This window comes from Oxyura jamaicensis, chromosome 14 (genome assembly GCF_011077185.1).
Source record: "Oxyura jamaicensis isolate SHBP4307 breed ruddy duck chromosome 14, BPBGC_Ojam_1.0, whole genome shotgun sequence".
Taxonomy (NCBI): domain Eukaryota; kingdom Metazoa; phylum Chordata; class Aves; order Anseriformes; family Anatidae; genus Oxyura; species Oxyura jamaicensis.
The window spans coordinates 1,974,912-2,002,166 of record NC_048906.1 but is presented as its reverse complement, the minus strand read 5'-3'; the positions used below and the strand labels follow the sequence as shown (position 1 = coordinate 2,002,166).

At 47.4% G+C, this 27,255-nt stretch overlaps 1 protein-coding gene across 3 annotated transcripts in view; it reads left to right on the top strand.

Annotated features, from left to right (window-relative positions):
• LMF1 (lipase maturation factor 1) overlaps positions 1–27,255 on the top strand; it is a 181,113-nt gene that overhangs the window by 56,334 nt on the left and 97,524 nt on the right. For 2 of the 3 annotated variants that reach the window (XM_035339731.1, XM_035339732.1), the window contains exon 3: positions 9,432–9,497. In XM_035339731.1, the coding sequence (XP_035195622.1) occupies positions 9,432–9,497 (66 nt within the window). Of the gene's footprint in view, positions 1–9,431; positions 9,498–16,167; positions 16,308–27,255 lie in introns of those variants that run through there. The other variant, XM_035339733.1, reaches the window with a different exon arrangement.

The following is a 27,255-nucleotide window of genomic DNA, read 5'->3' as shown; positions in this document are numbered from 1 at the left end:
CAGTGTGGCTTGGGGATGCTGCACCTGAGGACTTGGGCTCATAAGTTATAGACGTATTTAAAAGCACGCAGACCATTTCAATAACCACAGCGTGAGCCTTGAGGTGCAGAAAATGCATTGAATTTAACAAAATATAATAAAAAAAAAAACTAGTCCTTGCTGTTCTTGGAGTTAGGTATTTTTTCCTGATGTGAGGGCATGCTGGAGAGAAGAGGTCATAAAGCAATGTCATGGAGCTCGGAGGCAGCTTCACGCGTGCCGCAGAAGGACTGCTGTGCTGCTGTGGTGTCCCACCAGTAAAGGAGCCCTGTGTTGGGTCCCGTGGATTTGAGTGCTTTAGGTACCTGAATCTAGCATGAAGCTGAGCCGCCCTAAGAGCGGCATCATAGAAAAACCACGGATTGCGTAGGGAACGTGTGCCCTCAGGGCTGCCACCAGGCTTGGGGACAGCACGGCGGGCTGGGGCTTGTGGGTGCAGCCACCCACGTTCCTCCACGGGTCTGCCCCTCGTTTGGGTCCCTCCAGGAGGGACTGGCTCCCGTGGGGCTTTCTGGTGCTTTCCCCTCTCTGCGTGAGCTATGAACACGCAGAGCTACAGGGGCGTGCAGATCCATGTTAGAAAACAGCTTTTATAGTGCCTGGAAAAAGAATGAGTCTCCTTAACCGTTTTTTATCAACGTTAACTTCAGAATGCTACTTCCTTTTGCATGAATCTGGGGTCTAAATTGCGGCTGGTTTGTCTTCAAAATGCCTTTGTATTTGTTTGGCTTTCCGAAATGTTGAAACCATAATTTCTGTGGGAAGCGTGGGGAGCGTAGGTTGGCGGGGAGCTGTGTGTGAGGTGCAAGGCACTGATTTGGATTTTCTCCGAGTATTTAATATCATGAGAAAAATTAAATCCCAGAACGTAGGGTTGCCCTTCATTGAGTTTTTTTTTCTTCTTCAGCCATCTTTCTTATTGTGAAGATGTAGAAAGAAGGTCTTTAGATTGACTCTAAATTTATAACTCTGGTGCCCTGTACCCCACCCTTCTCTCCAGCGCGGTTATCAATAGAGGATTTGCAGACATAGCTTGAGTCACCAGGCTTTTTCTCGCTTGCCGTGCTATTGGCCTGTCTGTACCATTTTTTTTCAGAATTAATTTTGGGCTGAAAAAGTCTCAAAGAGTGCTTTGTTCCTCCTTGACACTCACTCTGGGGAGGAAAAAAAAAAAAAAAAAAGGAAAAGAAAAAAACCGTGGAAAATCTGACATCTGCATTGTAGAGAAAAATCAATAGATAGGGAGGAATATAATTATCCCCCACTCCTGAAAGAATTTTCAAGATATTTTTTGTAACAGTGACTCATATCGGCTTAGAGCTTGAATGACATTTTAATTATTTAGGCTTTTTTTTTTCATTTTGAATCACCAAAGTACAGCAGCCTGAAAGGGGTACGGTTGGGCAGAGCGCTCGGCGCGAGATGGGAAGGAAGGAGCTCGCGTGTCAGAGTGCAGCCGCTTCTCTCCCTGTCGCCTGAGTCGGAGCAGGAGCGCGGCGTGATTCAGAGGCGTGCAAAACAAGTTTCCACGCCTGCACGCTCATCGCATCGCTCCATAGTGACAGATGATGGATCAGCCTCGGGTCTGTGAATCATGTTTTCTGGCACCAAGTAAATAAGGAAACGGTTTATCTTCTTTGGGAGATGTTTTCCTCCTCGTACAAAGGGTGATAACGGGAATGATTTCCGGCGATGGCGCGCCAGCGAATGGTCTGGCGCTGCCACATGGTCCTGGGCATTGTGCGGAGGGGAGGGGGTCAGGGACAGATGGGTGATGCTGGCTAGGATCACAAATATCATGGCAGGGCTGGAGAGAGGAGGGACCGTGTCCCCATGGAGCTCCTCGCGTGGCCGTGCTGCATGGGGAGGTCCCCGTGCTGCTGCACTGGTCGCTGCTCATTGCTGGTGTCCATCACTGGGGGGCTGTAAGGGTGCTGCACGCCATTGCCAGCAGGCTCTGCAAGATCCCAGTAGCATCTTAGAAGAAAAAATCCACTAGAACGAGTCCTGATTTTCCTTGTTCATTCATCCTCTCTGCGAGTTCAGAAGGCAGTCACCAGCACGTCACCGTGCAGTCGGCTTTCAGTGCAGTAACACCGAGCAGAGGCGTCCTTGGAAAGGCAGTGGTGGTTGCATGGCTCTCAGCCCTCCTCCTCCTCCGTTCTGCACCACGATCCCGTGTTAAGTTTCGTGTGCCGCTCTGTGCCGTGACCACAGGTTTGGGCACTTTGCCATGATTTAATCAAACTCGAAATGTACAAATCAAAAGCTGTTGGTAAACTTCCTCTCTATGGCTTAATTTCCCCTGGAATCCCTCTTGCTGGATACTCTTTCGGTGATGGGGAAAGAGAAGAGGCATGCGAGGTTACTCAATCAAGCGAGGTTGGAATTGATTCATTGGGAGTGAAGGGTTGATTTGGATTTCCACCCCCAAAATCCCTTGGCCGCCAGTTGGCAAACTTTGCAAATGTATTCAACAAACCTACTGGATTTGAAAGAGAATTTATTAGTCATAAATAGCTAGTTTACAGGAGGCGTGCAAGCTTTTATAAAATGGCCTGGTTAGGTGCCTTGCTGGCTGGCCCGAGTCCTGCGTCAGGCAAGCAAGAGGAAGGATGGATTTTGTCCGTGTGGGTTTTGTTGGGAATTTGCTGGGCAAGCCATTTTTTCTCTGGTTTGCCTCTAGATCTGCTCAAGTGGCCACATGGTTGTCTTCCCTTTAATACTCTAGGTAGCTGTCGAATCTATTGGTGCTTGAGCCGAAATAGGGGCTTGTTCCACGTAGGTGATATCTTATCTAGAGCCGACAAATAAAACAAAAGCACAGTGCTGGGTGTCATCAACTACATCGCAGACATCACCTGCAGTGCGTCCAGGGAGCACTCGGCTGAGTTTGGGAAATGCCATTTATAAGAGACTGGGATCATGGGCGCAGAGCAGGGCTGGTGCATGGAGGGTGCATGGGGGCTGAGAGCAGCTCTGGTGATTGAGAACAGACATTTTATTGAATGCCATTAAAATAAATAATAAAAAAACAAGTCCTAAATGTAATTCTCCTTCCGCTGTGAGAAATGCTGGTGGATGTAATGCCCCTTAATTGCAGGAGGCTGGGCGCCCCGGAGGTTGCCGCTGGGAGGCAGAGGCAGGTGCTGCATCCCCGGCCGTGCCCCGGAGGGAGCGAGCTTAGCAGGGGAGCAGGTATTGAGCGCATATTTCATTCGGGATGCTAATTCAATCCAGGGTTACTGTTTTATGGTTCTCATGCGGACAGCAGCACGAGGAGATTTCTGAGGGTGCAGAATGGCCCGGAGACGCAGCCAGCTGTAAATTAATATGACAAAGATCTCAGCTTTCCCCTTCCCCAGGCCAGGCGTTCCTGTTACGCGATGGGGCTGGTGTGCACCCCGGCTGCCTCCGGCCCAGCTGAAGGGATCAGACCTCGGGTTCTTTGTAGCCCCCATCCGATCAGTATGAATTTAATAATTCTGCTTAGAGCTGGATTCAAAGCAGGGCCACAGAGGTGAAAGGGCAATTGCTAGTTCACTTAGCCACCTGTTTCCTTCCCTTTAGCTTATATTTAATTTGTATTGCTGAATACCTTTCTCTTCTGATATGCAGGGCTTTGAAAGACCTCTCAGCCACCCCCAGCGTGCAAATAGAGCCCTCGTTTTTGCTGGTGTTTGTTTTGTCCTGGGGTTGTGAGTGTACATTTGAGAAAAAGGGAGATTAAGCCAGAGGCCAGTGTGTTCAGGCTTATCTGGCGCCGTGACTGTGAGGACGGGCCTGGAGGAGCTGGCACATCGTAAGGGTTTCTCCTCTTTTATTTAAAGCAATACAGTTTGAGACTAATAAGTTAGCAGGCTGTATGCAAACAAGAAGGATTCGAAGCTACAGAACTATCTAAATATCTCCATGTTCTTGACGGTTTAGGGTGTTGGGCAGATCCTACCCTCAAAAAATGCCCCCAGGAACACTGAAGAAGTCCTTTGTGAAAACAACCACGTCCTGCTCTTTCTAACAGTTGGGCTTCACTTCCAGCACAGCCTTAATGCAGTGAGAGATCAGGCTTGTTCCTACATCTGTCCACCTAAATCTGGCTGATCCCTGGAGCTCAGTCTCAATCATATGCCTCAAACCGAATGTTTGGCTGCATCAGAGCCTGGAGATGGGCCACTTTCTCCCTTTCATTTTCTTTTGCCCAAGCGAAAATACCAGGAGGTGGCTCAAGGTCCGAGGCCTGCCTGCAATGTGCTGGGAAGTGTTTGGGAATGGGATTTCAGAGCTGTGAGCTGAGCACTCTCCCAAGTGCTGCCAAACGATTTCTTTCCGTTCCTTGTTTGCTGTTTAATTTGTCTATATTGCTCGCTTCTCGGACTCTGCTTCATGCTTGCCCCCACGATACTCCTCATGTTTTCAGCCTATGTCCAAATGAGATCAGGGTCTTCCAGTTCTGATGCAGTCAAATGCGGCTGTCCTGTGCACATGCCCTTGGGCTCCTTTTCTGTCTGGCCCCTCGCACGTTCTCTCCACATCCTAAGAGGACAGTTCGGGTACGTCAGAGATGCACGAGCCTCTGCTTGTCTGAGAGCAGGGGATGGGGATTTTTCCCCGTGCTTTGATCTGTGTTATGGCAGCATAATCTGCTGCAGCTGTGGAGTCTAGGCCAGTTCAATATACACAGAGAAATCTTGAAAATGGATTGGGAATTGTTAGCAGACTGAAAGAAATCCAGCGACTGTGAAACGCCAGCAGATGTGAGGATCCCCATTTCCTCCCCCCTTCGTCCTCCGGTTCCAGCACTTGCTTGGACCCCAGGCCTCATCTTAATCCACTTTTCTCCTGATGCTTCTCTGGATGCCGCTCATCGAGGTTGGAGAAGTTAATCTGCCTGTTAGTACACAGGGCATAAACACATCTGCGTTCAGGCACTTTCAGCCCTCAGCGTCTGAAATTCGTGTGTTCCCTGAACAGCTTGCACTTAGCCCACCACAGATACAGAAAGTCCAGCGAGGTTTCCCTCGGCCCCTGCTCGGCGCGGCCTCCTCCGACAGGGCCGGTGCCATGCCGGGTGGAGGAAGGCCACCCGGGAGAGGAACGTTGCTAGGGGGAGGAAGGCCTCAGTGGGGAGGAAGGCCACAGGGTGGAGGAAGGCCATCGGAGGGAGGAAGGCCGCAGGCTCTGGCAGGCCTCTGACAGGCTCCGTGCGGCACTGACCATGTGTCAGTGCCGCACCAGTTAGCGTACTGGGAGAAAAAAGAAAAAATAATCAAAATCAACAATCAGTCCCACTCCCTGTAGACATTGCCTCACTTAGCGTTGCATGTTTATATAATAATTTGGCAGTTGCTGCTCATAAAGAATTACTCAGTTTGTACTCTGAACTCTTCGTGTGATTCGGAAGAGGCTTGGACCAAGGGATGTTTCCATCCGAGGATCGGCCAGTTGTGGCTCTTTGGGTCCTTTTGGTGACCTTGTGCCGTCCATCCTGTAGACTCAAGTGCTCTCTGCTCCAGCATCCGTTCTGCCAAGGAGAATGCAGAACGCGAGCTTCCCACTGCTGAATATGTTTGTTAACCAGTCCCCCTGTATTTTGATTTGCGTGCTTAATTACTATTTGAATTTGAAGACAAAAAGCATCACGCTCCCTGTTTTAAAGGACTCATTTCCTTTTTTTCTGCGTGTCACTCCATCTGCCTGCAGGCAGCGAGGGTCTCAGAAGCTGTGCGAAACTCCTGCAGGGGAAGCTGCACGTGTCTCATCTTCGCATGACTTGAAACTAAACCTAAAATTGTTTACAAGGATGCATGATTGTCGGGCTTTCCGCAAGATGGTATTTCTGAGACTAAGTTTGCATCTTCAAGAGAATCTGAGCCAACTTCAAAAAATGTCAGCAGAAGCCAAGTAATTAGGGGAGGGTGTGTAAAATGAGATTTCATCCGAGCACGAAGGAGGGTATGTCAGAGCTCATACTTGTGCGTCCATACCCAGGGACCCACGTTTGGTCTCCTTTTGTGATCCTCATGAGGGCTGAAGCTGCACTTGGAATTTTGTGCGCTATTTCATGCTCTTGTTGATTGGTCCAGCTTCCTTTAAAAACACAAAAACTTGGGTGCTGGGGTGGTGTGGAAGTGGGACCTTAAAACAGTGGCAGCGTAAAGAAGACTTGAAACAGCCTTTAATTATGGGAGTGGGAGTTTTCTGTGCTGAAAAACAGATTTGATATTCAGAGCTTTAAGTGACTTTCCTGTTTGAAAGCTTTATAGTAAACAAAATGTGATTAATTCCCTTCATGACTCACTGCAAGAGAGATTTTGATTTTTATTATAGCGTTTTTCTATCATATACTTGTTTTAATCATCTCCGCTGAATAGTAGAGCTTGGTAACAGCTTGGGCAAGGCAGGAGGGAAGGTCATCAAACAGTTGTCCTTTTTTAATCTTCCAGCATTCTTGCACAGAGCCTTTCTTTGCGTCCTTTCTGCCACTGACAGGGCTGTCAGCTGCAGCACATCCTGTGAGATGCTATCAACGTATCCTGTAATTTTAGAAAAGATTCTAGGGGCAGAGCGAGCTGCGGATGGTTCAGGGGGAGCTAAAGCCGCCGCTGTTGACAGGGAGCGTGTCTCGTCCCTGCCATCCCAAGCCAGTTTCTGACAGCACCTGCCCTGCCTTCCCATCCTGCAGGACTTCTCACATCACTTTGTAGGCATCGTGCTTTTATCTGCCCCTTTTAGGGGGTCTGCTTGGGTTTTTCAGTGGTGGTGCTGGAGGGGGCTGCCCCCTTCCTCTCACTCCTTACTCCATCTCCTTATTCTTTCTCACTGGTTACCTTTGCTCACACCTGCAGCATTTACCCCCAAGGCAGTGTTTCTCTTGCTGTGGTGGGTTGATGCTGAGTGCTGCCGGGACGGTGCCCTCTGCCTGGTGTTTCTGGGGCTGTGCCATGCTGTGCCATGCCATGCCAGCCATGAATGGCCCTGGAGGTGGGGCTGCTCCCGTCCCATCTCCTGGGATGCCCCATGCGCCTCCTGCTCAGAATCAGCAGGATGATGTCCATTGTCTGGATTCACGGACTTTGACAGTGTTTAATAGCTTCTGCTATTGTTGGGTGAACACCGACATGAGAAATATTTTTTTTTGGAAATGGGGGGAAAAATGAAGGAAAAAAATAGGACAGCAGATGGTCAAAATCTGCTCAAACTTAGTGACGTGCCTGTAAGGGATGTAACTTAAGGCAGTAAGTAGTCCTACCGAAGGCTCTCAGGGTCACCGCCATTCACAAAGGCGTACGTGCTACAAGGCTCAGCCCAAGAAAGGCGCCAATTTCCTGCTAGTTTGTGTCAAATAAGCTTGGAACCATTTTTGTGGATCTTGGTTGTTTAAGAAGGTCTGTGTTGGGTTTACTGAGTTCAGGACAGTTGTATGGGGTCTTTAGGGCCCAGAAATTTGGGGTTTTCTTGAGCCTCAGGTCTGGTAAACTGTTCGATGCTGCAGGTGAACAGGTTTTAAGCAACGTGGATGGATCTGCTAGGCCAGGCTGGACCATAGTGCCATTGACCTCTTCCTCTGAGCTGTCAGATTGTTAGCACTGAAAGATCGATGGTTTGATCTTGAAAACCTGCCCATACTGCAAATTTTAAAACAAAACAAAACAAAAAAACACCTTCTGGATGCTCCCAGTGTAACAAGCATTGGGTCCATACAGAAACTCCACTTTCTGCTAAAGAAGGCAGGAACGCCGTAATTAGGGGCAATGTCAGAGGTAGGCAAATATCCCCTAATTGTATGCAGATGATAGAGCTGGTTCAGCCTTTTGACTAGCGAAGCCTTCCTCAATTTGGGATATTGTGATCCTAATCAGAGACCTTTAGCCATACATCAAAGCCGTCAGGCTGAACCTGCATACCTTCAGGCTGGCACGGCTTGATTGCAAGGCTTCCTGCTAACAGACTCATCTCTGGCCAGGTGTCTTTCCTGCTGTGGACGACTGATTCCTTTTTAGTCTTCATCACTGAGACAAAGAAATTTAATCCCAATATTACTGCCAGCCCTGGAATGGACCCACTGGTTTGGAAATTTCACTCTCTTGTTGCCCTGAAATATCAATGCACGCAGCCTCTGATACCTGCTTATTTCGCTGCCAACCTCTAACCTGAGGTAGAGCAGACCTGTCATTAGTGCATTCATCTGTGTTTAGATCTGTCAGCTTCCTTCCCCTTCTCCTCTTTTGTTTCTCTAATTACTTTGATTGCATCTCTGCATCCAGCTCTGGGCTTCAGCGCTGCTGAGGCTGTGTGCGATCTCGGCCCAGCCTGTGTCAGCCTTGCCTCTTCAACAGGGAGCAGGGGAGAGAACAAGGCCTGGACGTTAAAACTGCGAACGCAGCTGTATTTAGGTTTGCAGGCAACTTTTCAGTTTGTTTTAGAGAAATGCCCCGGTGGCAGAGCCTGTTTTTCAGACCTTCTTGGTGGCTACTTGATGTTCTGTGCCTCCCTGCGCTGTACGCAGCAGTGCTGGGAGCCGATGCTGGGAGCACTGGGTTGTTTGTGGCTGCTCTGCAAAGGCCCAGGTGTAGGTGACGGCACGGAACTCTTGCAGAGCTGCCCCTCCTGTGGCTGCCATCAGGATTTGGGGCTTGTTCCAACTCCTGTGGTTCAGTGTTATCCAGCTTCGCTCTTTGTCACTGGCATTTGCATTGCTTTAATACTTGGAGGCCCTGTGTGGCAAGCAAAGCATTGGAGATGTGGGTGCTGGAGGCTCATCTCTGTCCTAAAGGTTTCATGACTAAGCTGGCAAGGTACTGGAAATGCTAATAAATAGGAATATTTGGGATCTTGGTCCTTACTCTCCTGCATGTTCCCCAGGGCTGAGGTCAGCTCTCATGCTGCTCCATCAGCTCTGCTGCTCATCTCACAGCCATAGTACCCATTTCATCAGTCAGCCACGTCCTGAACCCCTTCTGCTCTCCAAAGAGGGTCTGTGCAGGATCAGCTCCTTGGGTTGTGTTCAGATAAGGAAGATTTCTGTGTTCCTGACGAGCTGCACACCTTCCCTCCTGCCGTGCAGGCATCCCTTATCCCAGCACCTTCCAGCACTCTGTGACATGTCATTTTCCACAAGGATTCTGTCCCATTTTCAGAGGCAGCAGCAGCAGGCTGTTGTTTAGATCCCTCTCCTGAGCTGTGTTTTGTAAGGGACAACAGCTGGGTCCCGGTACAGATGTGTGATGGATTTCCAGGGCAGTGCTTAGCCCCTGTGCTTCCCTGCTGGTACTGGACAATGCTGTCCCTATAGTTTAACTGGAGTTTTTGGCATCTTGAGATAATACCTGAAATGTAAGATAAAGTAAAGCAAAATATTTCTGACACTGTTTTATTTTTTGTTGTTTTTTCAGGGGTTGATTAAAATTCGAGGAGATCGCTGCTGGAGAGAGTTAACTTGCATGGATTATCACTACGAGGTGAGCAATCTGCACGTTAAAACTAGTTTTTCTTGCCTGTTTTACTTTGGTAGATTTTTTTTTTTTTCTCTCTAACCTTTTCTCTTCTACCAGGCAGCTCTCCATGTTGTTCTTTCTTTATCGTTGCCTTCTGTCTTTGGCAACTCTGTCAATGTCCATGTGCCAGCTCGGTGATGCTGTTTTTCCCAACCACAGTCCTAAAAGCCCAATTTCTCTCCTTCCCTCCCCTCACCGTCATAGACTGAATCAGGGACAAACGTGAGCTCCACAGAGAACTCTGTAAAAATGGTAAAAGAGAGGAACAAAAAGGGCTTTTCTGTAGCATTGTGCTGTGTGCTTTCTGCTTACTTTTTGTTTTATTCCAAAATGCAGACATATGTAGACAGAAATAGAGCATCTCAGTGCTGTCCAAGATGCTGAGCACTAATCGTTGGCAATTCAGAATTATACGGTTTTATCTTTTTGACATCTGTTTCAGTGATTACGTTACATTTTGATTATAAACTGTGGTTTGTATTCTGGCTCTGAGCGTTGTCTCATCTTTGATTACAGAGAGAGGGAGCTCAGCTTCCCTCTGCTTTTACCTATATTTTTGCATTTGCATTTTGTATAAACAGAGTTAAAAAGGAAAAACTGCTGCGTACAGGGGTGCTCTGCTGAGCAAGTAATCCTGGTTCCCTGTGAAAGAAACAGTACTGCAAGTGATGCTCCTTTCTCCGGATTAACACCAGAGCCACTCAAAATGGCACACCAAGTCACAAAGCCTTGGGTCCATAACCCACACCCATCTGACGAGCAGGGGAGCGCTCTGCATCTGGACTGCCCAGGCTCAGCCCTGCTCTGGTGCTGCGTTTGTCGGGTGTTGCTCAGACCAGTGTAATTTGTTGGGTTTGGCAGGAGGGCCCGAGCTGCCGGTCCCTGGAGGTGGACATTTGGGGGGTGCCATTCTCAGCGGACCTTCATCGCGTCTGGAAAACATTTTCCCCTTCCAGTTAAAGCTTACGGATCCTGACTTCTCTGACCTGCAGAACATGTTCTGAGGTGTTGCCAATGAATTACTTTGTGCAGGGCAGGCACGCTGAGCAGCGGACACGGGGAGGCTCGTACAGCGTCTCTTTCTTTCCACCATTGTACGACAAGAACTGCATGTGAACGGAAGGTACCATGTTACCAATCCTGTCATGGGATTAGGATTCCTCCTCCCAAAATAGGAAAAATTCTATCAGTTTCTATTCTATTTTAACTAATAGTGTGTTTTGAAATGGAATTTTGCAGGTCCAGAAAGCAGTTTCTGCCCTTTCAGGTTTAATGCTCCATTTTTTATTACCATTTACCTGTAATGGGTGTTTGGCCCATTGAATGCAAGGGTTACCTTTTACGAACGTGGCTGCTTGGTCAGCTCTCCTTGAACTATAGGTGTCCTGCCACATCCAGAGTAAAAGTCTGCCTACAAAGACCCCGCAGTGCTGTTGTTCTTAATCCTGAACACAAAGGTGGCCGTGCTAAGCTGTCCGTCCTTTTTGCCTAGCAGTGAGAGTGCTGCTCTGATCCGCGTGCTGCTGGGCACCTGGCAGTAGTCAAAGAAAAGCCAGCTCAAGCTGAGCTCCCCACATTCCCTGGGCAGCTCTGCTGGTGACCCCAGCCCACAACAGTCAGCCTGCGTAATCCCAAATATTTCAAATCAAAACCAGAATCAGTTCTGTAACCCAGAAGGCTAATTAAGACCATTCCTGTCCTATCCATAATGCAGGATCCCTAGCCTGTGAAAGTAATTGGGAACAGGGGCAGGGGGCAGATCACATTATCAATATCAATTATTTTAATCCACACAAAAGAAGATGCAATAAAGGGAAAATGAAAGAGGCCAACATTTTTCTGCTGGCGATAACAGACAAAGGACTGCAATTCACCTGTTGGTTTAGGTTTTTGTAGTAGGTAAGGGGTAGAAATGCTCTGGGGGACCCCAGTGTTCACTGAGGAGGAAGCCCTGACAGTTTGGTCCTCCTTCAAGTCCTCAAATGCAGAGAATCCGGCTGTGGTTCTGGAGAGGAGTCAGGGCACAGGTCCCCCAAACCCAACTAGCCAGAGGGAAGAAGAAAAGGGTGAAGCTGAAGGTACCTCGGCAAGGGAGGGAGGGAGCTGGGAATCTGCTCGTAATTAGGATGATAAAACTGGGTATTGGACCAACTCGTAAGTGGACCTGGGCCAAATGGAGTCTGCTGTGATGTATGTTGGCCACCCCAGCTCTCGTATTCCAGCCCTGAGCTGCAGTCCAAAATCTACATGGGCTTCTCTGCCAAGAGAATTAATGAAAACACATGGCCTCCATCTCTTGCATGTTGAGCGCACCCTGGACTATTTATTTGTAGTAGAACCAGCAGCCATGCTCGTGGAAAATAACATTTCCACTTTTGTCAGGAATCATGTATAAAATAGTAAAATGTTGTTATGGCTTGGGTAATTAAACGGAGCATATTTTTCCTCCCTTTTTCCTTTCTAACGTGCAGGGCCTTAATCCCAGCCTTTATGGAGATCTGTTCCTCAACTGAAGACTCTCTGTTTAGAGGGCTTACGATCTGTGACGCTGTGTAATTTGGAGAGGGAAATGGCAGAACGCATGGTTTACATAGGAAAGGTATTTTCCTACCAGCCTAACACTCCTCCGGTCCCCGAGGAGCAGATGGGCTCCAGTAAGTGTGGGAGAGAAGAGCAGACACTGACGGAGCTGAGAAGTTCAGACTTTGCTCCTTCCCTGGCACGAGGGAAGTGCCTGGAGGCTGGGCTGAGGGCTGGCAGTGGGGACACACCGAGGATTTGTGGCACCTCTGGGTGCCAGCAGCCCCACGCTAACCCCAGCTTGGCGAGACACCTCTAACAGGGAGCTGGATCTCTTTCTGTGCTAGTTTCTTCGTTAGCAGCTCTGAGGTAGGCATGTAAATCCTCACCCCGGTGTGCACACGGTGGTGGCTGTGTAACAGAGCTCTGTGCCTGGCCGGTGAGGTCCCAGGAGCTGGCATGCCATGGGCCTGGTTTTTCATTCCTCAGCTTTGCAGTCCTTTCACTGCTGGCTGTGGTTGGGTGGCTTTTTACCCTCTGTAAGAAGTCCCAGCTAAAAGGGAGGCTTTTGCTCAGTGGGACCTGCTCCTGATGCAGTTAATGTGGAGGGAAGCTGCTTCTGGGTTTGTCTGTTTGTCATCATTATTATTAAGCATTTATCTACTGTGTACACAATGGTTTACAAATATGCGCGCAGCGGTTTGCTGGCTGGAGCTGGATTTCTGCTCCCACTGGAGCGCGTGGCGCGGGTCCCACCGCGTTCGGTGGGACTGGAGAGCACCAACCTGCTCCCCGGGGCCTCTTGCTCCTTTCTTCTTCGCCAAGCTTTATCTGGCCCTCACCTTGCTGATTCTGGGTGTGCTGCTTATCTGGCACGAGCCCAGCGTCTTAACGTGCTCCAAATGGAGAAAACCCTCCGTGCAAGGCCCGTATTTAAAACCTCCCCACCAAACCTGCAGCGCTCCGAGCTTCGCTCCTGCACTGCCGAGCACCTTGCAGCCATATGTCTTGGCACAGGACAGCTTGGAGTGGCACAGGCAGGAGATGAGCGTTTCAGACTCGCAACCAGGCCCGGTGGAGCCCATGTTTTTGGATGCTGGTGGTGGTCCTGGCAGAGTAGTGAAGCAGATAATCTTCGGGGTTTAGAACGGGAAAGTCCTACATGGTCGCATCCACCGCGTCTCCCCGTATCCAGTGCAGACGTACTCGCTGTGGGATGTCATCCAGTGATGCATTTTATGACGGCTGCCAAAGTATTGTTGCTTTTTAATTACAGACAGATATCTTGTAAAATTCAGCCACCAACTGGTAGGAACAGCTGCCGAAGCAGCTGCTCGGGCAGCAGCATGCGGGGAGCAGAGATCCCTGCTGGGCAGCTGCCTCCTCCTCCTCCTCCTCCTCCTCCTCCTCCTCCTGCATGGGCTTTGGGTCGCAGCCCCTCGGGATGTTCCAACACGTCCCTGGGGTCACCCACACCCCAGCAGCGCACCCTCAGCCGGGTCAGGCTGCACAGAGCTGGGGGGAGCAGCAGCACACGCTAGGCGGGGAACCTGTGGCTTTTCCACGTGCAACTGGAGCAACGTGGATTGATTTATTTTTTTACATTTGAAGACTTTTTTTTTTTAATGGTGTTTAAAAGGGAATGTCTTTTCTCCAGGCACAAAAGCCATGCAAGGAAAACAAACTTACTACTGGGACAAAGAAGAGGTAGAGGGATAAAGAAAAATAATTAAAACACAAAAAAAAAAAAAGAAAAAAAAAACCACCACCCATAACGACTACATCGACAAAGTTTTTGCCAGTGCTGGAAGTAGGAGCCAGGGTTTCCTTCCCACACTGGAGCTATGTGTAGGTGCTCAGGGTGGGTCGGTTGCCACCATGCAGGGAGGTCTGAAGGACTCTGCTTGGTAACTGAGTCCCGTTTCAGTCCCTCTGAATTCGTCCCTGCTGCTGGAGGAAAGCTGTGTTCATTATGTAAGATACTGTGCAGCCACAAAGGTCACCTCTTCTGATTTGTACAAATTATTGCTAATTATTCTGTAACTGTTTTTCTTAAAGGGAGGCTGTCAATCAGGGCTCCAGCTTCTAGCTCACAGCAGCTCTCCAGTTCCTCGAGCAGCTCTCTGGAGCACAATGTCTTTTGTACCTAATTACGGGCTTGCTGACTGATAACTGTGCTGATAAGGATGAGAAGGAAGCTTTAACTGCTCTTTAACTGCCTCGTGACTTCTTCTCTCCCTTCTATTCACTGTCTTAGACCTTGTTAGACTTTTAACCTAGTTTTTTTCCGAGCTATTGTGAAACTAAAAGTAAGTGCAACAACGAATTATCATTGATAAATCAGAAAGTGATCTGCTTTGGTGATCCCTGGTGTCTCAGGGTGGTTTTTTTTTCCAACAGTTTGTAGTGCTGGGAGCGTAAGTGTGCCTAACAGGGAAGCAGGTGGTCACGTCTCTTGCTCCAAGTGTATGCTTTAAGGTCACAAATCAATGGAGGGGGGGAGAAGGCGCTGAATGGGACAGAAAGCAAGAGTTTTAGCGAAGTCTTAGCGCCACGCAAAGCATTTTGGAGATCTGCTTTTTAATAGTGCCAAACCCAGGGTTCTTCGAAGGGCTCTGAAGTCCTCGTAGCTATTCTCGTCTCATCAGAAAGAAAGGTTGCAGTTTTCCCAAGGGTCTGGGGCAGTTTGCCCCAAAAGTGGGAACAATTTGAGGTGATGGCTGATGCAGGGAGCCCGTGCGGCTTGCATTGGCAGGGGGAGCTTTGGTAAGGGCTGGTGCTGAGCAGGCGTGGGTGAGAAGGGGCAGCGCTGCCGGGTGAAGGAGCTGCAGCAGCCTGCGCCAGCGTGGTCCGTCGGTCTGCCCTGTTCATCGGTCCTCCGCGGGGTCGTGCAGCTGCAGGCAGCTGGCGCAGCCCTGAAAATCAGTGCAGAAGGCATTTGTCCTACAGCTGGCTGTACCCGGGGTACCAGGTACGGCATTGCACAAGCAAGATAAGAGCCACTGAGGCGTTGCATCTGTTACAGAGGACAGTATAGTGTCCGCTCGGGAGAAGGAAACAGAATTTCCTTGCTGTGTTCTGTTTCGCTCACCCCGCTGTCTCTGAAGAATTATTTTGTAGTTTAGTCACTAGAAATATCATGAGGAATATGGATCCAGTACTTCACCTGATGCATTCACTTCACAGCCAGGATGATTTGATGTGACTCTGGGTTTTAAACTAGAAGATTTTAGGGTGTGAAGTTAAATACAAGCTCTCTGTGCTCAACATTCGGGCAAACGCAGGCAAGGAATCCTGGATACGTGTGCAGAAAACAGAGGCTGGAACTGCGAGCAGTTACTGGGGTTTCGCGTGATCACGCCGGCTGCCAGTTATGATTTCTCCATCTTTGATTAATTAGGATTTTGCCTTATGAAGTGCTTTTAACTGACAGTAAAGCACTAAAACGCACAACGATTGCTGCCAGGCGGCTCTGCCTCGGCGTGGAGATGCTGTTGTGCAGTGCTCGTCTTTGGCTTGTGGACCTCTCCCGAAAGTTTCTTAGTGCTTTTTTTTTTTTTCCTCCTTCTTTTTTTTTTCCATATGAAATGGACTTTATTGCATAAGCCGTGTGCTACCAGACAAAGCTTGCTGCAGAACTGATCCCAACTCGGAGGCTGCAGCCTCAGCCAGGGGTTTTCTGCAGGCGGTGGCAGGGGTCGAGCTTCTCCTGGGGCCAGAGGGTTCTGGGGCTGCACACAGCCTGTCATTACGTGAAACAGTAAAATTCATGCTCTGGAAGATGTGTTACTGTGAAAATCTGAGTGAAATGGGTTGTGGTCTGTCTCTGTCCCCACCAGGCAGCTTGTCCCGTGGAAGCCAAAGCAGCTGCTGAGCCCTCTGTAGGGAGAGCGACGTAGGGGAAGCCAGGTTCTGCCCAGGGCGGATTATAAATGCAGTTTGTTTTCATCTCCTGTTGTGAAAACAAGCTGTTCTTCGCGTTAAGGCGAGCGATACCAAAAGGAAGAGCACGTTTGTGTGCAGCTTTTTTTTTTTTTCCATTTGGTCATAAGTTTTGAAAAATGACCTTTTCCGAGGCATAATTGAAAAAGCAGTTGTCTCCGTTCACACGTATCGAAGGGCTGCCTAGTGTGGGTTTGAAGCTGAGGATTAGGTGCTTTCTTCTGGGGTTTGGTGATTTGCATGATGTCAGTGGAAGAAGGGCTAATTCTTGACCTTGCCTGTGATCAATTAAGTAACAAGATCCATCATAAGGTAAGTGCATGAAGCAATAATATTGGCAGATGAATGTCAACACGACATCAAAAGCTTATTACGCTGTATCTGGATTTTGTATCAGGCTGCTGCATGAAGGTCTCTATCTGAGGCAGGTTTTCAGATGAATCCCAGGTGCTCTCTGTATAAAGATATGTTTGAATGTAATTTGCTAGAAATGTTTGTTACTCCCAGCTTAGGGCTGGGCTCTGTTGTTCTACCAACAGTTAAATATACAGATTGCTTAAAAAGCAAAGGATTGACGGGTGGATTTTGTGCTCAGCTTGGAAGCATTTGGGCAGATAGGTATTGCTTGGTTTGCACAGGTCAGATTTACTGGCAGAAGCTTACTGGAGCACAAGCAGAGATTCGGTGACTATAAATTAAAGCTGAGCGCTTCTCGGAAAGAGGCCTGGTTTTCCAGGATTTGGGCACTGGCAGCGAGTTCTGCTGCAGATGATCAGCACTGCTGAAAGCGAGGTCTGAGCTCACTAAAGCTGTGAAGCAGTAAATTTTCAGAAGTGTAGCCTTCCTTTTGCAGTTGCAAATTGAGAAGACATAATGATAAATACTGACATTTATGCCCAGTCGTGTTGCTTTCTAAAAAGCAGAAAGGAATACAGGTCTTCTGCAGTCCAAGGGTGCTCTAGAAGAACTCAGGTAATTAGTAACGCTGGACCATAAGCAGAACAAAAGCAGATTCCTCCTACCTGCAGGGACATGATAAGTGATGTTTTATTCCAAGTAGAGCAGGCGGGGAAGCTGCCTTCCAGAGCTATCCACTCAGCCAACATTTGGTCCAGGAGCCTGGCTTGTGTTATCCCCAGCAGCAGACATGAAAGACGAATGGTAAGTGGATTCTCAACCACCTGAAAGTCAGCATCAGTTCAGCTATTGTCTTCACGGGGACCAAGATCCCAGCAGCGAGTTTAGAAGTGGGAAAGAGCGTCTGGTCAGTGAACTATCAAAATGAAAGGCAGAGCTGCGAATCAGCATCATCGAGCAGCCCAGCATCGTTGGCCCAGGCTCAGGAAACCACATACTGCTGATGTAAATTGGACTTAAGCAGGTGCTGAGAGAGAAACTTTGAAAATAGCTTTGAGAGGAAACTAATGGCAGGAATGTGAGGGATGGGCTAAGCACACAGAAAATGATCCCTGCCAGACTCCAGCTACCAGGGCCAGCAGAGTGCGTCTACCTTATCTTTTCGGTGCAGTTTAAAAACATCTTTTTTAGGGTTCACGTTTCTTCACCAAAAGTAATAGCATTGAAACAGTCAAAGATAAAGTCAGCAGCTTCTGAGATTTTCCATTTGGTATAAGCAAAGCAGGTTAGTGGCACCTGTCACTTGGGTCACCCACCGGTAGCCCCAGCTTTCAGCCAATTTCCAGCGATATTAAAACAAAATAGGATAAACTAGCACAAGTTTAGCAGAAATGCCCCCCAGGGAACTTTCTGTTGTGAGCCGTTTGAGGTTTTTGAAGCGTAGGAAGACATTATCCCTCTCCACTGCTGGGATCAGAAGCAGAACTGTCAGTCACACGCTGTAAATGCATTGGGAATATGCCAATACCATTTTCAGCAGTAATACAATTCCTCTTCCTGGATTCTTTTCTGTTTTTCTTAAGGATTTGTTTTAAGCCTGGTGAAAGCTTCCTGTACAACTATTGGATTTCATCTCTTCGTTACACTCTCCCACTGTTTCAAACTCATTTACAGACCACCCAGGACCCTCATCACTTGCCTTAAATATTTTCTTCATTTTTTTCTTCCTCCCCACCCTCCACCCATTTGGTTTTCCTCAGTCCTAGTCAAATTCATCGATATGACCCCCTTCCCAGCCACTTGACCAGCTCTCCGTGCCCTGACCCAATGTGGGCAGCTTCTCCAGCAGACGAGCACGGTGGAGCCCACCGCTTCCCTCTGCCTTCCAGGGCCGTGGGGAATAACGTGCTGCTCATGAAATGTTCAGAGCCCACGAGGTTTGTCAGCTTTGTAGATAACGGAGGCAATGCTCAGATAATTATTTAAATTGTGGGTTTATGAGCTAGTTAATGGCGTGTTTTAAAAAATCTGCGAAGAGAAGAAAGATGACAAATTTCAGTGCTACCTGGAAGGTTGAAGCGAGAGGGGAAGAACAGCAGAAGAAAATTTCAGAGCTTTCCAGCCTTTCCCAGTAGTGTGCCCATTATCTCTCCTGCTTTATGGGTGAGAATTGCTCAGCTGGCCTCTTCCACATGGTGCCAGCAACTCCTGCATCTCTACCACAGCATCTCGCTCCTCTTGGCTGCACAGCCACGGCCCCAGGCAGGGCTGGCTGCCTGGCCGCGACCCTCTGCCATGGTGGGGCAGCTCCAGTGCCCAGCCTGGGAATTTCTCAGGGCTTGTCCGGAGCCCGCGCACACATGTACCTACCTCTGCTTACTCAGTAAGGTGAGAACTAGTCTCCATGGTGATAATTATGCTGATTTTTTGCCATCCTTCATGGTGCGCATGGACATTAAATGCTGTCTTTTCTGGTCTCCTACATAGCAATGTGTCTTCACATCCATTCCCACCTTCCCCAGCATTTGTGGGGCATTTACCATCTTTCAGTTCCCTTGCTTCAGACACCTTTGGGATGATGCAAACTGTTGGCGTCTGCCAAAAATTGATACTCTTCTATAACATTTGTTTTCTAACATCCAGAAGTCTAAGTGAGCTGAAATTTGAACACATGCATTTTCACGTAATGTCAGCTACAAAACGGTGTGCACGGTGCTCCAATGTACAAGTAAATTACCTAAAAAACAGCCTACACCCTTGCCATCTGCCTTTCCAGGGAAAGCAAAATAAGTACACGCTTTTAATTGCAGATAGAATTTAAACAAATAGGGTGTTTGTTTACAAGCTGGTGCTTTCTTCTTCTGGGATTGGATTGCATTTTCATCAGATTATGCACACATGCTACTGTTTCATCTTTCTTTGACTATTGAACGTGTTAAATTGTTTAATGAATTCTCACATAATAGAGAAATCTGTCCTAATTTAATAAGTAAGATATTGAATCTGTGTCCTACAAAATAGCAGACATGGAAAAAAGTCACACCAAAGAAGCTGAATTCCTACCAGTGGATGTGTTTGTGCATGTCTCCTCCTCTGGTCTCTTATTAGGATTTTCTCAACTGAGGAATAATTTTTCTTACGGCAGTAATCATAAGAAACTATTTCAGTTCTCAGGTTAATACTGTATTAATTATTGCATGCATCCAAAATTTTAAATTCAGCGTGAAGCCTTATTTCCACAGAAACAGCCAGTCCAGGAGTAAGACCAGCTAGCAGCAGAATTTCATAAAATAACCCAGCCATTCCCTTTGCTGGTAAAAGTTTGAATTATTTGCATATCTTCTGTTCACTTTTAATTTATGCTGTTTCCATGTAATCCTCTGTGTTTTCAATCTTTCCCCGTCGAACGTGTATTTGATTTGAGTTGTAACACACAGGTAACGTCAGTAACGTAGGGGGCTGATTGCTTGATGCGATTCTTATCCGCAATTCCCTCCCTACCATAGATCTGGAAGAATTCCACATATTTGTCCGATGCAATGTTTTTCTGTCTTGCAACTATTTCTCTGTTCTCAGCGAACTCCCATTAACTCCTGGTGGCTGCAAGGAGCAGGATGCAGAGTCGGGCTGGTGCATGAATGAGTTAATACAACTCTCTGCTGTGGTGTTTTGCTCCAAAGTCGTGTGCGCCAAACTGACCTTTAATCTTGGAATATAAATCACTTTCCAGTCCTATTATTTGTAAAATCCTACAGGCTTGCAAATGCACAAAAGAAGCCTTTGTCTCTTATTAATTTAATTTATAGGTTAAAGTTTCAAATCAGTGGCAAGCAAAAACTGATTTACTATTCACTTCAGGAATTGCCGTTCTGGAAAGCATGGCGTTTGCTAGGCTGCCTAAAAATTGTGATATGTAATTAGGAGCTTCTGTAATTGCATATAATGCAATATAACTTGCTTATCTTTTTTGGTACATATTATACATAAAAGCTGGGAGGGCAACTCAATGTGAACTAGCTCTTTCAACCCTAAAAACCTGATAGATCACTAAAAACACTGTTTTTTGTCTCATTCTATTAACATTGTGACAAGATTGATGTTTTCAAGCATTTAAAGTTGCTGCCCTTTTCTTTCCCATATGGAATAATCCCATCTTTTTTGTGCCATGCTATTTGTGCTGCAGCAAAAAATGGTGAATTCTGTGATAAAGTGTAGGTAAAAGCCTAGATCTTTTTCCCACCAGTTCGAAATAAAATGAAACAAGCATTCCTATTTCTTAAATTGGTTTAAGCTATGGAATTCCGCTGTGAAGTCAGATGTGTGACTGCGGTTTCTCTTCCCAGAGGTAGTTCCCATCTGCAGTTCAGACCCATTTCCTCCACTTTGGATTTCTAGTTAAGCAGTTCTGTGACCAGGCTGGAAGGGGGGCAAGTCAGTGAGAGCTTTCTCTTTTCTAGGCTTTCTCAAAATTACTTGAGACAAAGAAATAAACCTTTTTCATAACCGTGCTGTCATATCGCATTCCAGTGTAAAAGGTTTGACTGCACAAGGTGCTTAGTAGAAGCTTTTACCTCTTGACCAATTCATACAGAAGAGCACAGCTTGTGAATTGTTGCTCTCGCAAGCATTGTGGAAATATTTGTATTAAAAATGGCATTTATCTTACTCACATTCATGAATTCACTTATCTCTGTTTTCCAAGGATCATATTCTTCCCTCTCCCTTCCAGCCTGAACGTCTCGATGCTAAGAGGGGTTTTATGGCTTTAGCATTAATCAAGGCATTTGACAGAATTGAACTGGATCCTGTCCAATTAGACTGAGACAATATTGAATTTCGGACTGTCACGTTGGATCCATCTTAACGTAACGCAGGATTGCTGGTCACTGCAACCAATAACCCTGGCTGGAGGTGAGTGTGTGCCCACCTTGCACCCGTGTGCCAGGCACCGTACAGCTGCTGTGGGCCGGGCCATCCCCGCTCACACCGAGGAGAGCACAGGGAGACGTTAACCAGCAACTGCTGGGGCTCAGCGAATTCTGTTCTGCAAATAAAACTATTAAAGAGCGCTTACTGAAATGCAGAATGTGAGCTGGCTTTAATACCCCCTGGTCTGACTGCGTCGGTTGCCACAAAGATGATGTAGGTTTGTTGGTAGCTCAAGGGCCTTGCAACAGTCTTCATCTCGTTTGATAAAATTTCCTGTCATCTGTCTAAGGAGAAGAAATAGTATCCCACGCAGGAGGTGGCCCACGCTCTGTATGAAATGAGTTATGGTTGGTAAGTCCTTAAGGCAATTGTTGCAATTAACAGTTTGTGAGCAGCCCGCAATGGAAATCTGTTTGAATGTGTTACCCTTGGCCTCAAGGCAAGTAAGTGAAATATTTTAATTCAAGAAGTTAATTGTGATTTTAGCAGCCTTTCAATATCAAATTTGGCAGATGCTGTGGAACCCTGTCCTGCTCTGCTCTAAGCCAAACGACTGGGAACACCAGCACAGATGTGGAAACCAAACATGAGCAAGAACAGGCTGGAAATGTTTCTTTGCTTGTAAAGTCGTTCATTAACGATTCCTTTTTCAGTATCGCTGCCACACTTTAAGTTGGTGCAAATCACCATAAAGAATAGCTCCAGCAACTAGAGAAAGAGCCCCCTGAGCAGACACCATGGTCACATCCTGAGATCCCTAACCACTACCTGCCAGCTCAGGGTCCCTTTGCCTTTTGTGCTTCTGTTGGTAAACAGAGCTGATGGACGTTTCACAGCCTTTCCTCCTTTTGAACATTGAACCTGAACTATCTGAGTGCACAGGGGATTGACAAGAGAGAGAAGGAGCCAAAGAAAACTGCAATAACCTCTCTTCTCTGCCAAAAGAAGTGAAAGGATAATGTAGCATGTAGTTATCAAAGGGTAGTTTTCTCAAAGCCGGTCAAACCTGACTTTCCTAATTAAACTTTGGTTTTATTATATAGAGAGCAGCTCGCTTTTGTAACCTGTTGAGATTAAAGTTCATGTGAGAGTGCCTCTCTGAATTCCTGCACCCTTGGCCTCGTGTGCTGACCCTGATTTTGGATGCTGTCTTTTGGGAACCTCCTTCCAGGAATTCCTATCAGCACTGGCTCCACCAGAGGATGCTTGGGAAGGTCCTGTGGGAACTGTCCAAGTGACTCTGTGGGTGCTGAAGCCTCCGTGCGTTGTTTTAAAAGGGTAATCCTTTAATTCCTTAAGTCACTAGGCTAGATTTTACCATGGTCTGTGAATTTGTCATCGCCAAGGGTTTTTTCGTGTAACCGGAACTATGTCTTCACAAAGCAGTTGTTTTTTTTACGTTAACGCATTTCATTTCTGCATAACGTTTGATCATTAGCATTCATCTGTGTATGTTTATGTGCAATTTTCATCAAGTTGCTCCTGCTGTACATTTTCCTAACCGCTACAGGATCTAACAGTGCTTTTTATAACTCCCTTTTGCAGCTATCTGTGCCAACTCTGTAGCAGTAAGCACACGTGACCCGATTGTGCTACCAGCAGACAATCATTAGCTGATTACCTTGGGGGGATGTAAAGGCCAGCAGCAGTTAACAAACATAGCCGTTCAGCTTCTTAAATATTGGAGGTTTGTTTTCTATTGTTTTACTGCTTCTGTAAGTCTCAACAGTATGACTAATACCAGAACCATGACTTTCCTCGTTATTGTAATGAGAGTTTGTCGAGCTGATAGCCAAGGGAGGAGTTCCCTGAAATGATCGAGTGAGGAGCTGCACGGACGTGAAAGTCATGTGTGTTGCATTATGCCATCAAATGCACAACTTTCCCAGCTACAAAGGCCGTCAGAGATTTGTAGTTGATACATTTTCTTGTTTGGGGGACGGATGTAGGTAAAAGAGAAAGCTGCTATGGGGACTGTAAGAGACAAATTATTTTTTTATCTACTGCTGAAGTAAAGATTTTCTGAAGGTGTAGTTAAGCAGCTCAAGTGCTTCTGAGGATATCATCTGTGGCTTTTTCTAGTTCACTGTCTTCCTGTCTGCAGCCCGCATGAATTATTTGGTCTTACTCTTTTCTCCAGCCAGACAAGGCAGGGGTATCTGTGCAGGCAGGCAGGAGGGGACCCGGCACGGCTCGAGGTTAGAGCTGAGGCTCGGGAAGGGTATTTACCCATGGGTTTTGCTCCCGCAAAATGAGATGAGTCCAGGTTTCGTTTTATGCAATTTGCTTCCAGCACATCTCAGAAGAATTTGCCAGGTTTGAAACCTTTCGGCCTGTCTCCGTCTGTGAGTACTTTCCATGGGCAATGATATGGGCTTTTAGCAGGGTCCCCTCTTCATCAAGTGTGGCATGGGTTTAATTTACTAGTTAAGATGTTACTGACTTCTCCTGGATTTCTAATGTTTCCTCTTCTACGAAATTTTATATGTTACCTATACGGGAGCTGTTTTGGCTGTTGCTTTTTTTTTTTTTTTTTCTTAGAAGAACACTCAGGAATTTCTTAGTGTTTCTCGGGCACTTTAGTTCAATTTACACTGCACACTAAAGAAATAGTTCCCTTTAGGTTGGGATAGGTTACACGCTCTCCTCTGTGGAAGAACAAGGGACTGTCTGTTACAGCATGCACGTCTGTAAGGTAGGAGGTGATGCTGCAGACGGTGAGGATGCGATACAGGCTTTTGTGGGTGTATTTCACGTTTAGGGGGTTGACAGGCAATGAGAATGTTGCAGCGAAACAGGACACAACCCCTGAAATACTGGAAATGCTGAAAGAAGTAAGAAGATTAAAGCTCGGGGTGTTTGCTGCAGTGTTGGTTTACCCCATGGCAGCCCTTTGTGGGGCCGGAGCCCTCGGTTGTTGCTTGCTGAGAGGGGCTGGGGGCCAGACGGGTCACTGACAGCCCTCAGCTGTGTCAGTGGCCCCAGAACACCTCTGTCCTCCTCTGGAGCCTGAATGGCCTCCTCTACCTCTGGCTCCATGGAGCCTCTTGTTGCTGAGTTTAACTTACATCTCTGGGGCAGAATGGGGCTTTTTAGTACTGCTGAGGTAGTCACCAAAAGTGGGTGAAGTTGCTTCATTTTTTTTTTTTGTAGTATCAATCACTTAAACAGATCTTTGTGGGGAACAGGTTTCGCCTTCCCCTCGGTTCTTGGTGGCCCCCAGCGCAACGTGCCTTGTGCTGCTTTCTGCTGCATCCTCACCAGTGGGGCAACAGAGCTCCAGCCTTGCATCTTGGTGGCAGAGGAGCCCTGTGTAGCACATGCCTTGAGATCCCTAGAAATGCACAACATGTAAGCGCCGTATAACACAACGCGTTGCTTTTTGTGCAGGTTTGTCACCTGCCTCCTCTTCAAAGCCCATTGGAGATGCACCCCATGGCCACGGGACTCTGGCGCATGCAGACCCCTGCACAGTAGCAAGCCCTGACCTCTCTTCCAGGACTTTTCACACTGGACAGAATGAACCCCCGTGGGCCCTTAATAGGTGTTTTCATATTTGGTTTAAGAAGGCTTCACAACATGCTGTTTTTATGGGTATTGCGTTTGTGTGCACCAGAGCTGGGTTTAGAGTCCCTCAGGGATGAGTGGCCAGTCTTTTCTTGCAGAAGTTGTATTTAGAGGTAAAGCAGCTGTAAAATTGTATAATCTCTCCTCTGCCATCAGAAACTGCTGCTGGAGAATAGGATTGAAAGCCACAAAGAGATAGGCAGCAGTCAGCAGCGATTTTCTCCCTGAAACGGGCTGATAGGATGATCTGAAGTGTGTTTCTCCCGCTGTGAATATACCCACTGCCTTTGATCCCAGAGATATCTAGAGCAGACGTAGGCATGCATTACTAAAGGTGTGGAGATGTTAGCACCTGATACCATGCAATGAGAGTTGACTTCTTAGATGTCATCCTGCTCCTCTTAGACAATCCCAGGCCCTTGTGCTGTGCCTGCTTGTTCCCAGGCAGGCATCGTGCAGGCATGGATTTGCAGTGGTTTTGGGGGGACTCTGCCTGGACACGGAGACCCAGACCCAGGCAGTCATCCAGGAGGGTTATCCACATGATGTAGGGAGGTCTTCCACAGGCTTAGGGAGGAGAAAGCACCAGCCATGGGGCTGGCTGTGGCACCAGAAGTTCAGACTGGGTGATGGGTGCTGTGTCAGTACATGCCAGAAGGGTGACGGCCGGGAGCCATCTGAATGTTTGTTTTTAGCCAAAACACGTTCTCGATTTGTACATAAAAGCATCTTGTGAGAAATTCCCTGCAGCATGCACATGTTTGTCTCGGTCCTGACGTGCCAGGCGCCTGCCATCCAGGTGTCCAGTGGGCCTCGGTCGGGTGTCAGTGGGTAGGAATGAGCTCGCCGTTTGGCATCGCACGCGGTTAGGGGGTTACGGCTTCTGAGAGAGCCCGACTGTTTTAAGAAAGCTTGCTTCAGGATTCGGTTCTACCTGTTGAAAGAATTTATTATAAAAGATATTGAGAGCTTTGTCTTGTTTCATTTACAGATTTCACGGGATAAATTGTATCCATGTTACAGGACTGCGAATGTGTGTCTATGACACCAGCTGTTTTCGATAAACTATAAAATGGCCTGTCTCAAGTAAATTAAACACAAATTTTACAAAACAATTATGCATCGGCCTTTTTATTCTCTTCCCTCAGAGTTTGAATTTAATTTTATTGCTTCAGATTTAGCAGAAATTTAATACTTTATCATCTTCTGAAGGGCGAACCATCTCTCCCAGGCCCAGCATTCCTTTGGCTGTACAGCGCGGATTTTTTGGTTCCAAGCACAGCATAGCTTATATTTTGCCAAACTTAAGTTACTTCTGTACCCAAGCTGCCCAAATTTAGTGGATGCTTAAAACTTTTGAAGCTTGCTCAAGAATGTGCTTCACGTTTAGTTGCATGGCAGGAAAGATTCCCTCTTTTTAATTTTTCATTTAAAGCAGCCTTTGGTCAGAAAGCCAGACTCAACCAACATGTCACGAGGCACTCATCTGTCAAGATGTTGGGTTGGGCCTGCAGAGCTGTCTGCTTATTCAACAAGGAGCCAAGTCTTATCTTTATTGAAAGAAAGTAATTTGGAGCCACCGATGCAGCACTTGCTCATGTGGTTATAGATGAGTGTCTAAGCTGCCCTGCCATGGGGCTGTGGGCCTCCAACTTTACTAATGATAGGAATTTCATTAGTGTCTTCTGAGGGGCTCTGGTGTAATAAATACTTCCATGTGCGAGAGCGTTGATGTTTCAAGATAGGAGCTCAATAGATGTTCACGCATGAAGGCATGCACCAGCTCAGGATTGTTTAATGTATGATTGAAACGCAATATGGTCAGTAGTGCTGGAGAAGGAGAACCTCTCACACAGGCAGGAGGGGAGCGGGGTTTAGAGGGAGCGTGGTGCTGAGGCATGGAGGTGTTGTGATGTTGGTGGCTGGGGGATGTGGTGGGCCAGGGTTGTGGGGTGGCTGCTTCGGCTCTAGGCTGTCCTAGGAGAGACATCTAGTGCTTCCCCACAGGACTGGGGCATCCCAAACCCTTCCTTTGGGAGATATTAAGGACTTTGTTGTGCTAAGCTAAGGGCTCGTGGGGAAGTTAGATAATTTTGTTCAAGGTTTCTTGGGAGACTGCGTGTTTCTCTTCTGCTTGGTGAGGATCTGGATCAAGTGCAGGATGTGAAGTGGAAGTCTCAAATAGGTGTACATGGCTATGCAGGAGGGCCTGTGTTGTTGTCCCCTGTTGTGGAGGGCAAGTGTCTCCCTCTGGGCCTTGAGCTAAGTTAGGTGAAGGCAGAGCCCCCTCTCCCCTTCCTTTTGGTCACAGCATGGTGCTGGGGATAGCCGATGGGATCGGCTGCCCTGGGCCTTCCCAGCCAAGTTCCAGAAGTGCCAGAGTTAGGCCAGAGACCGGCCTGCCAGC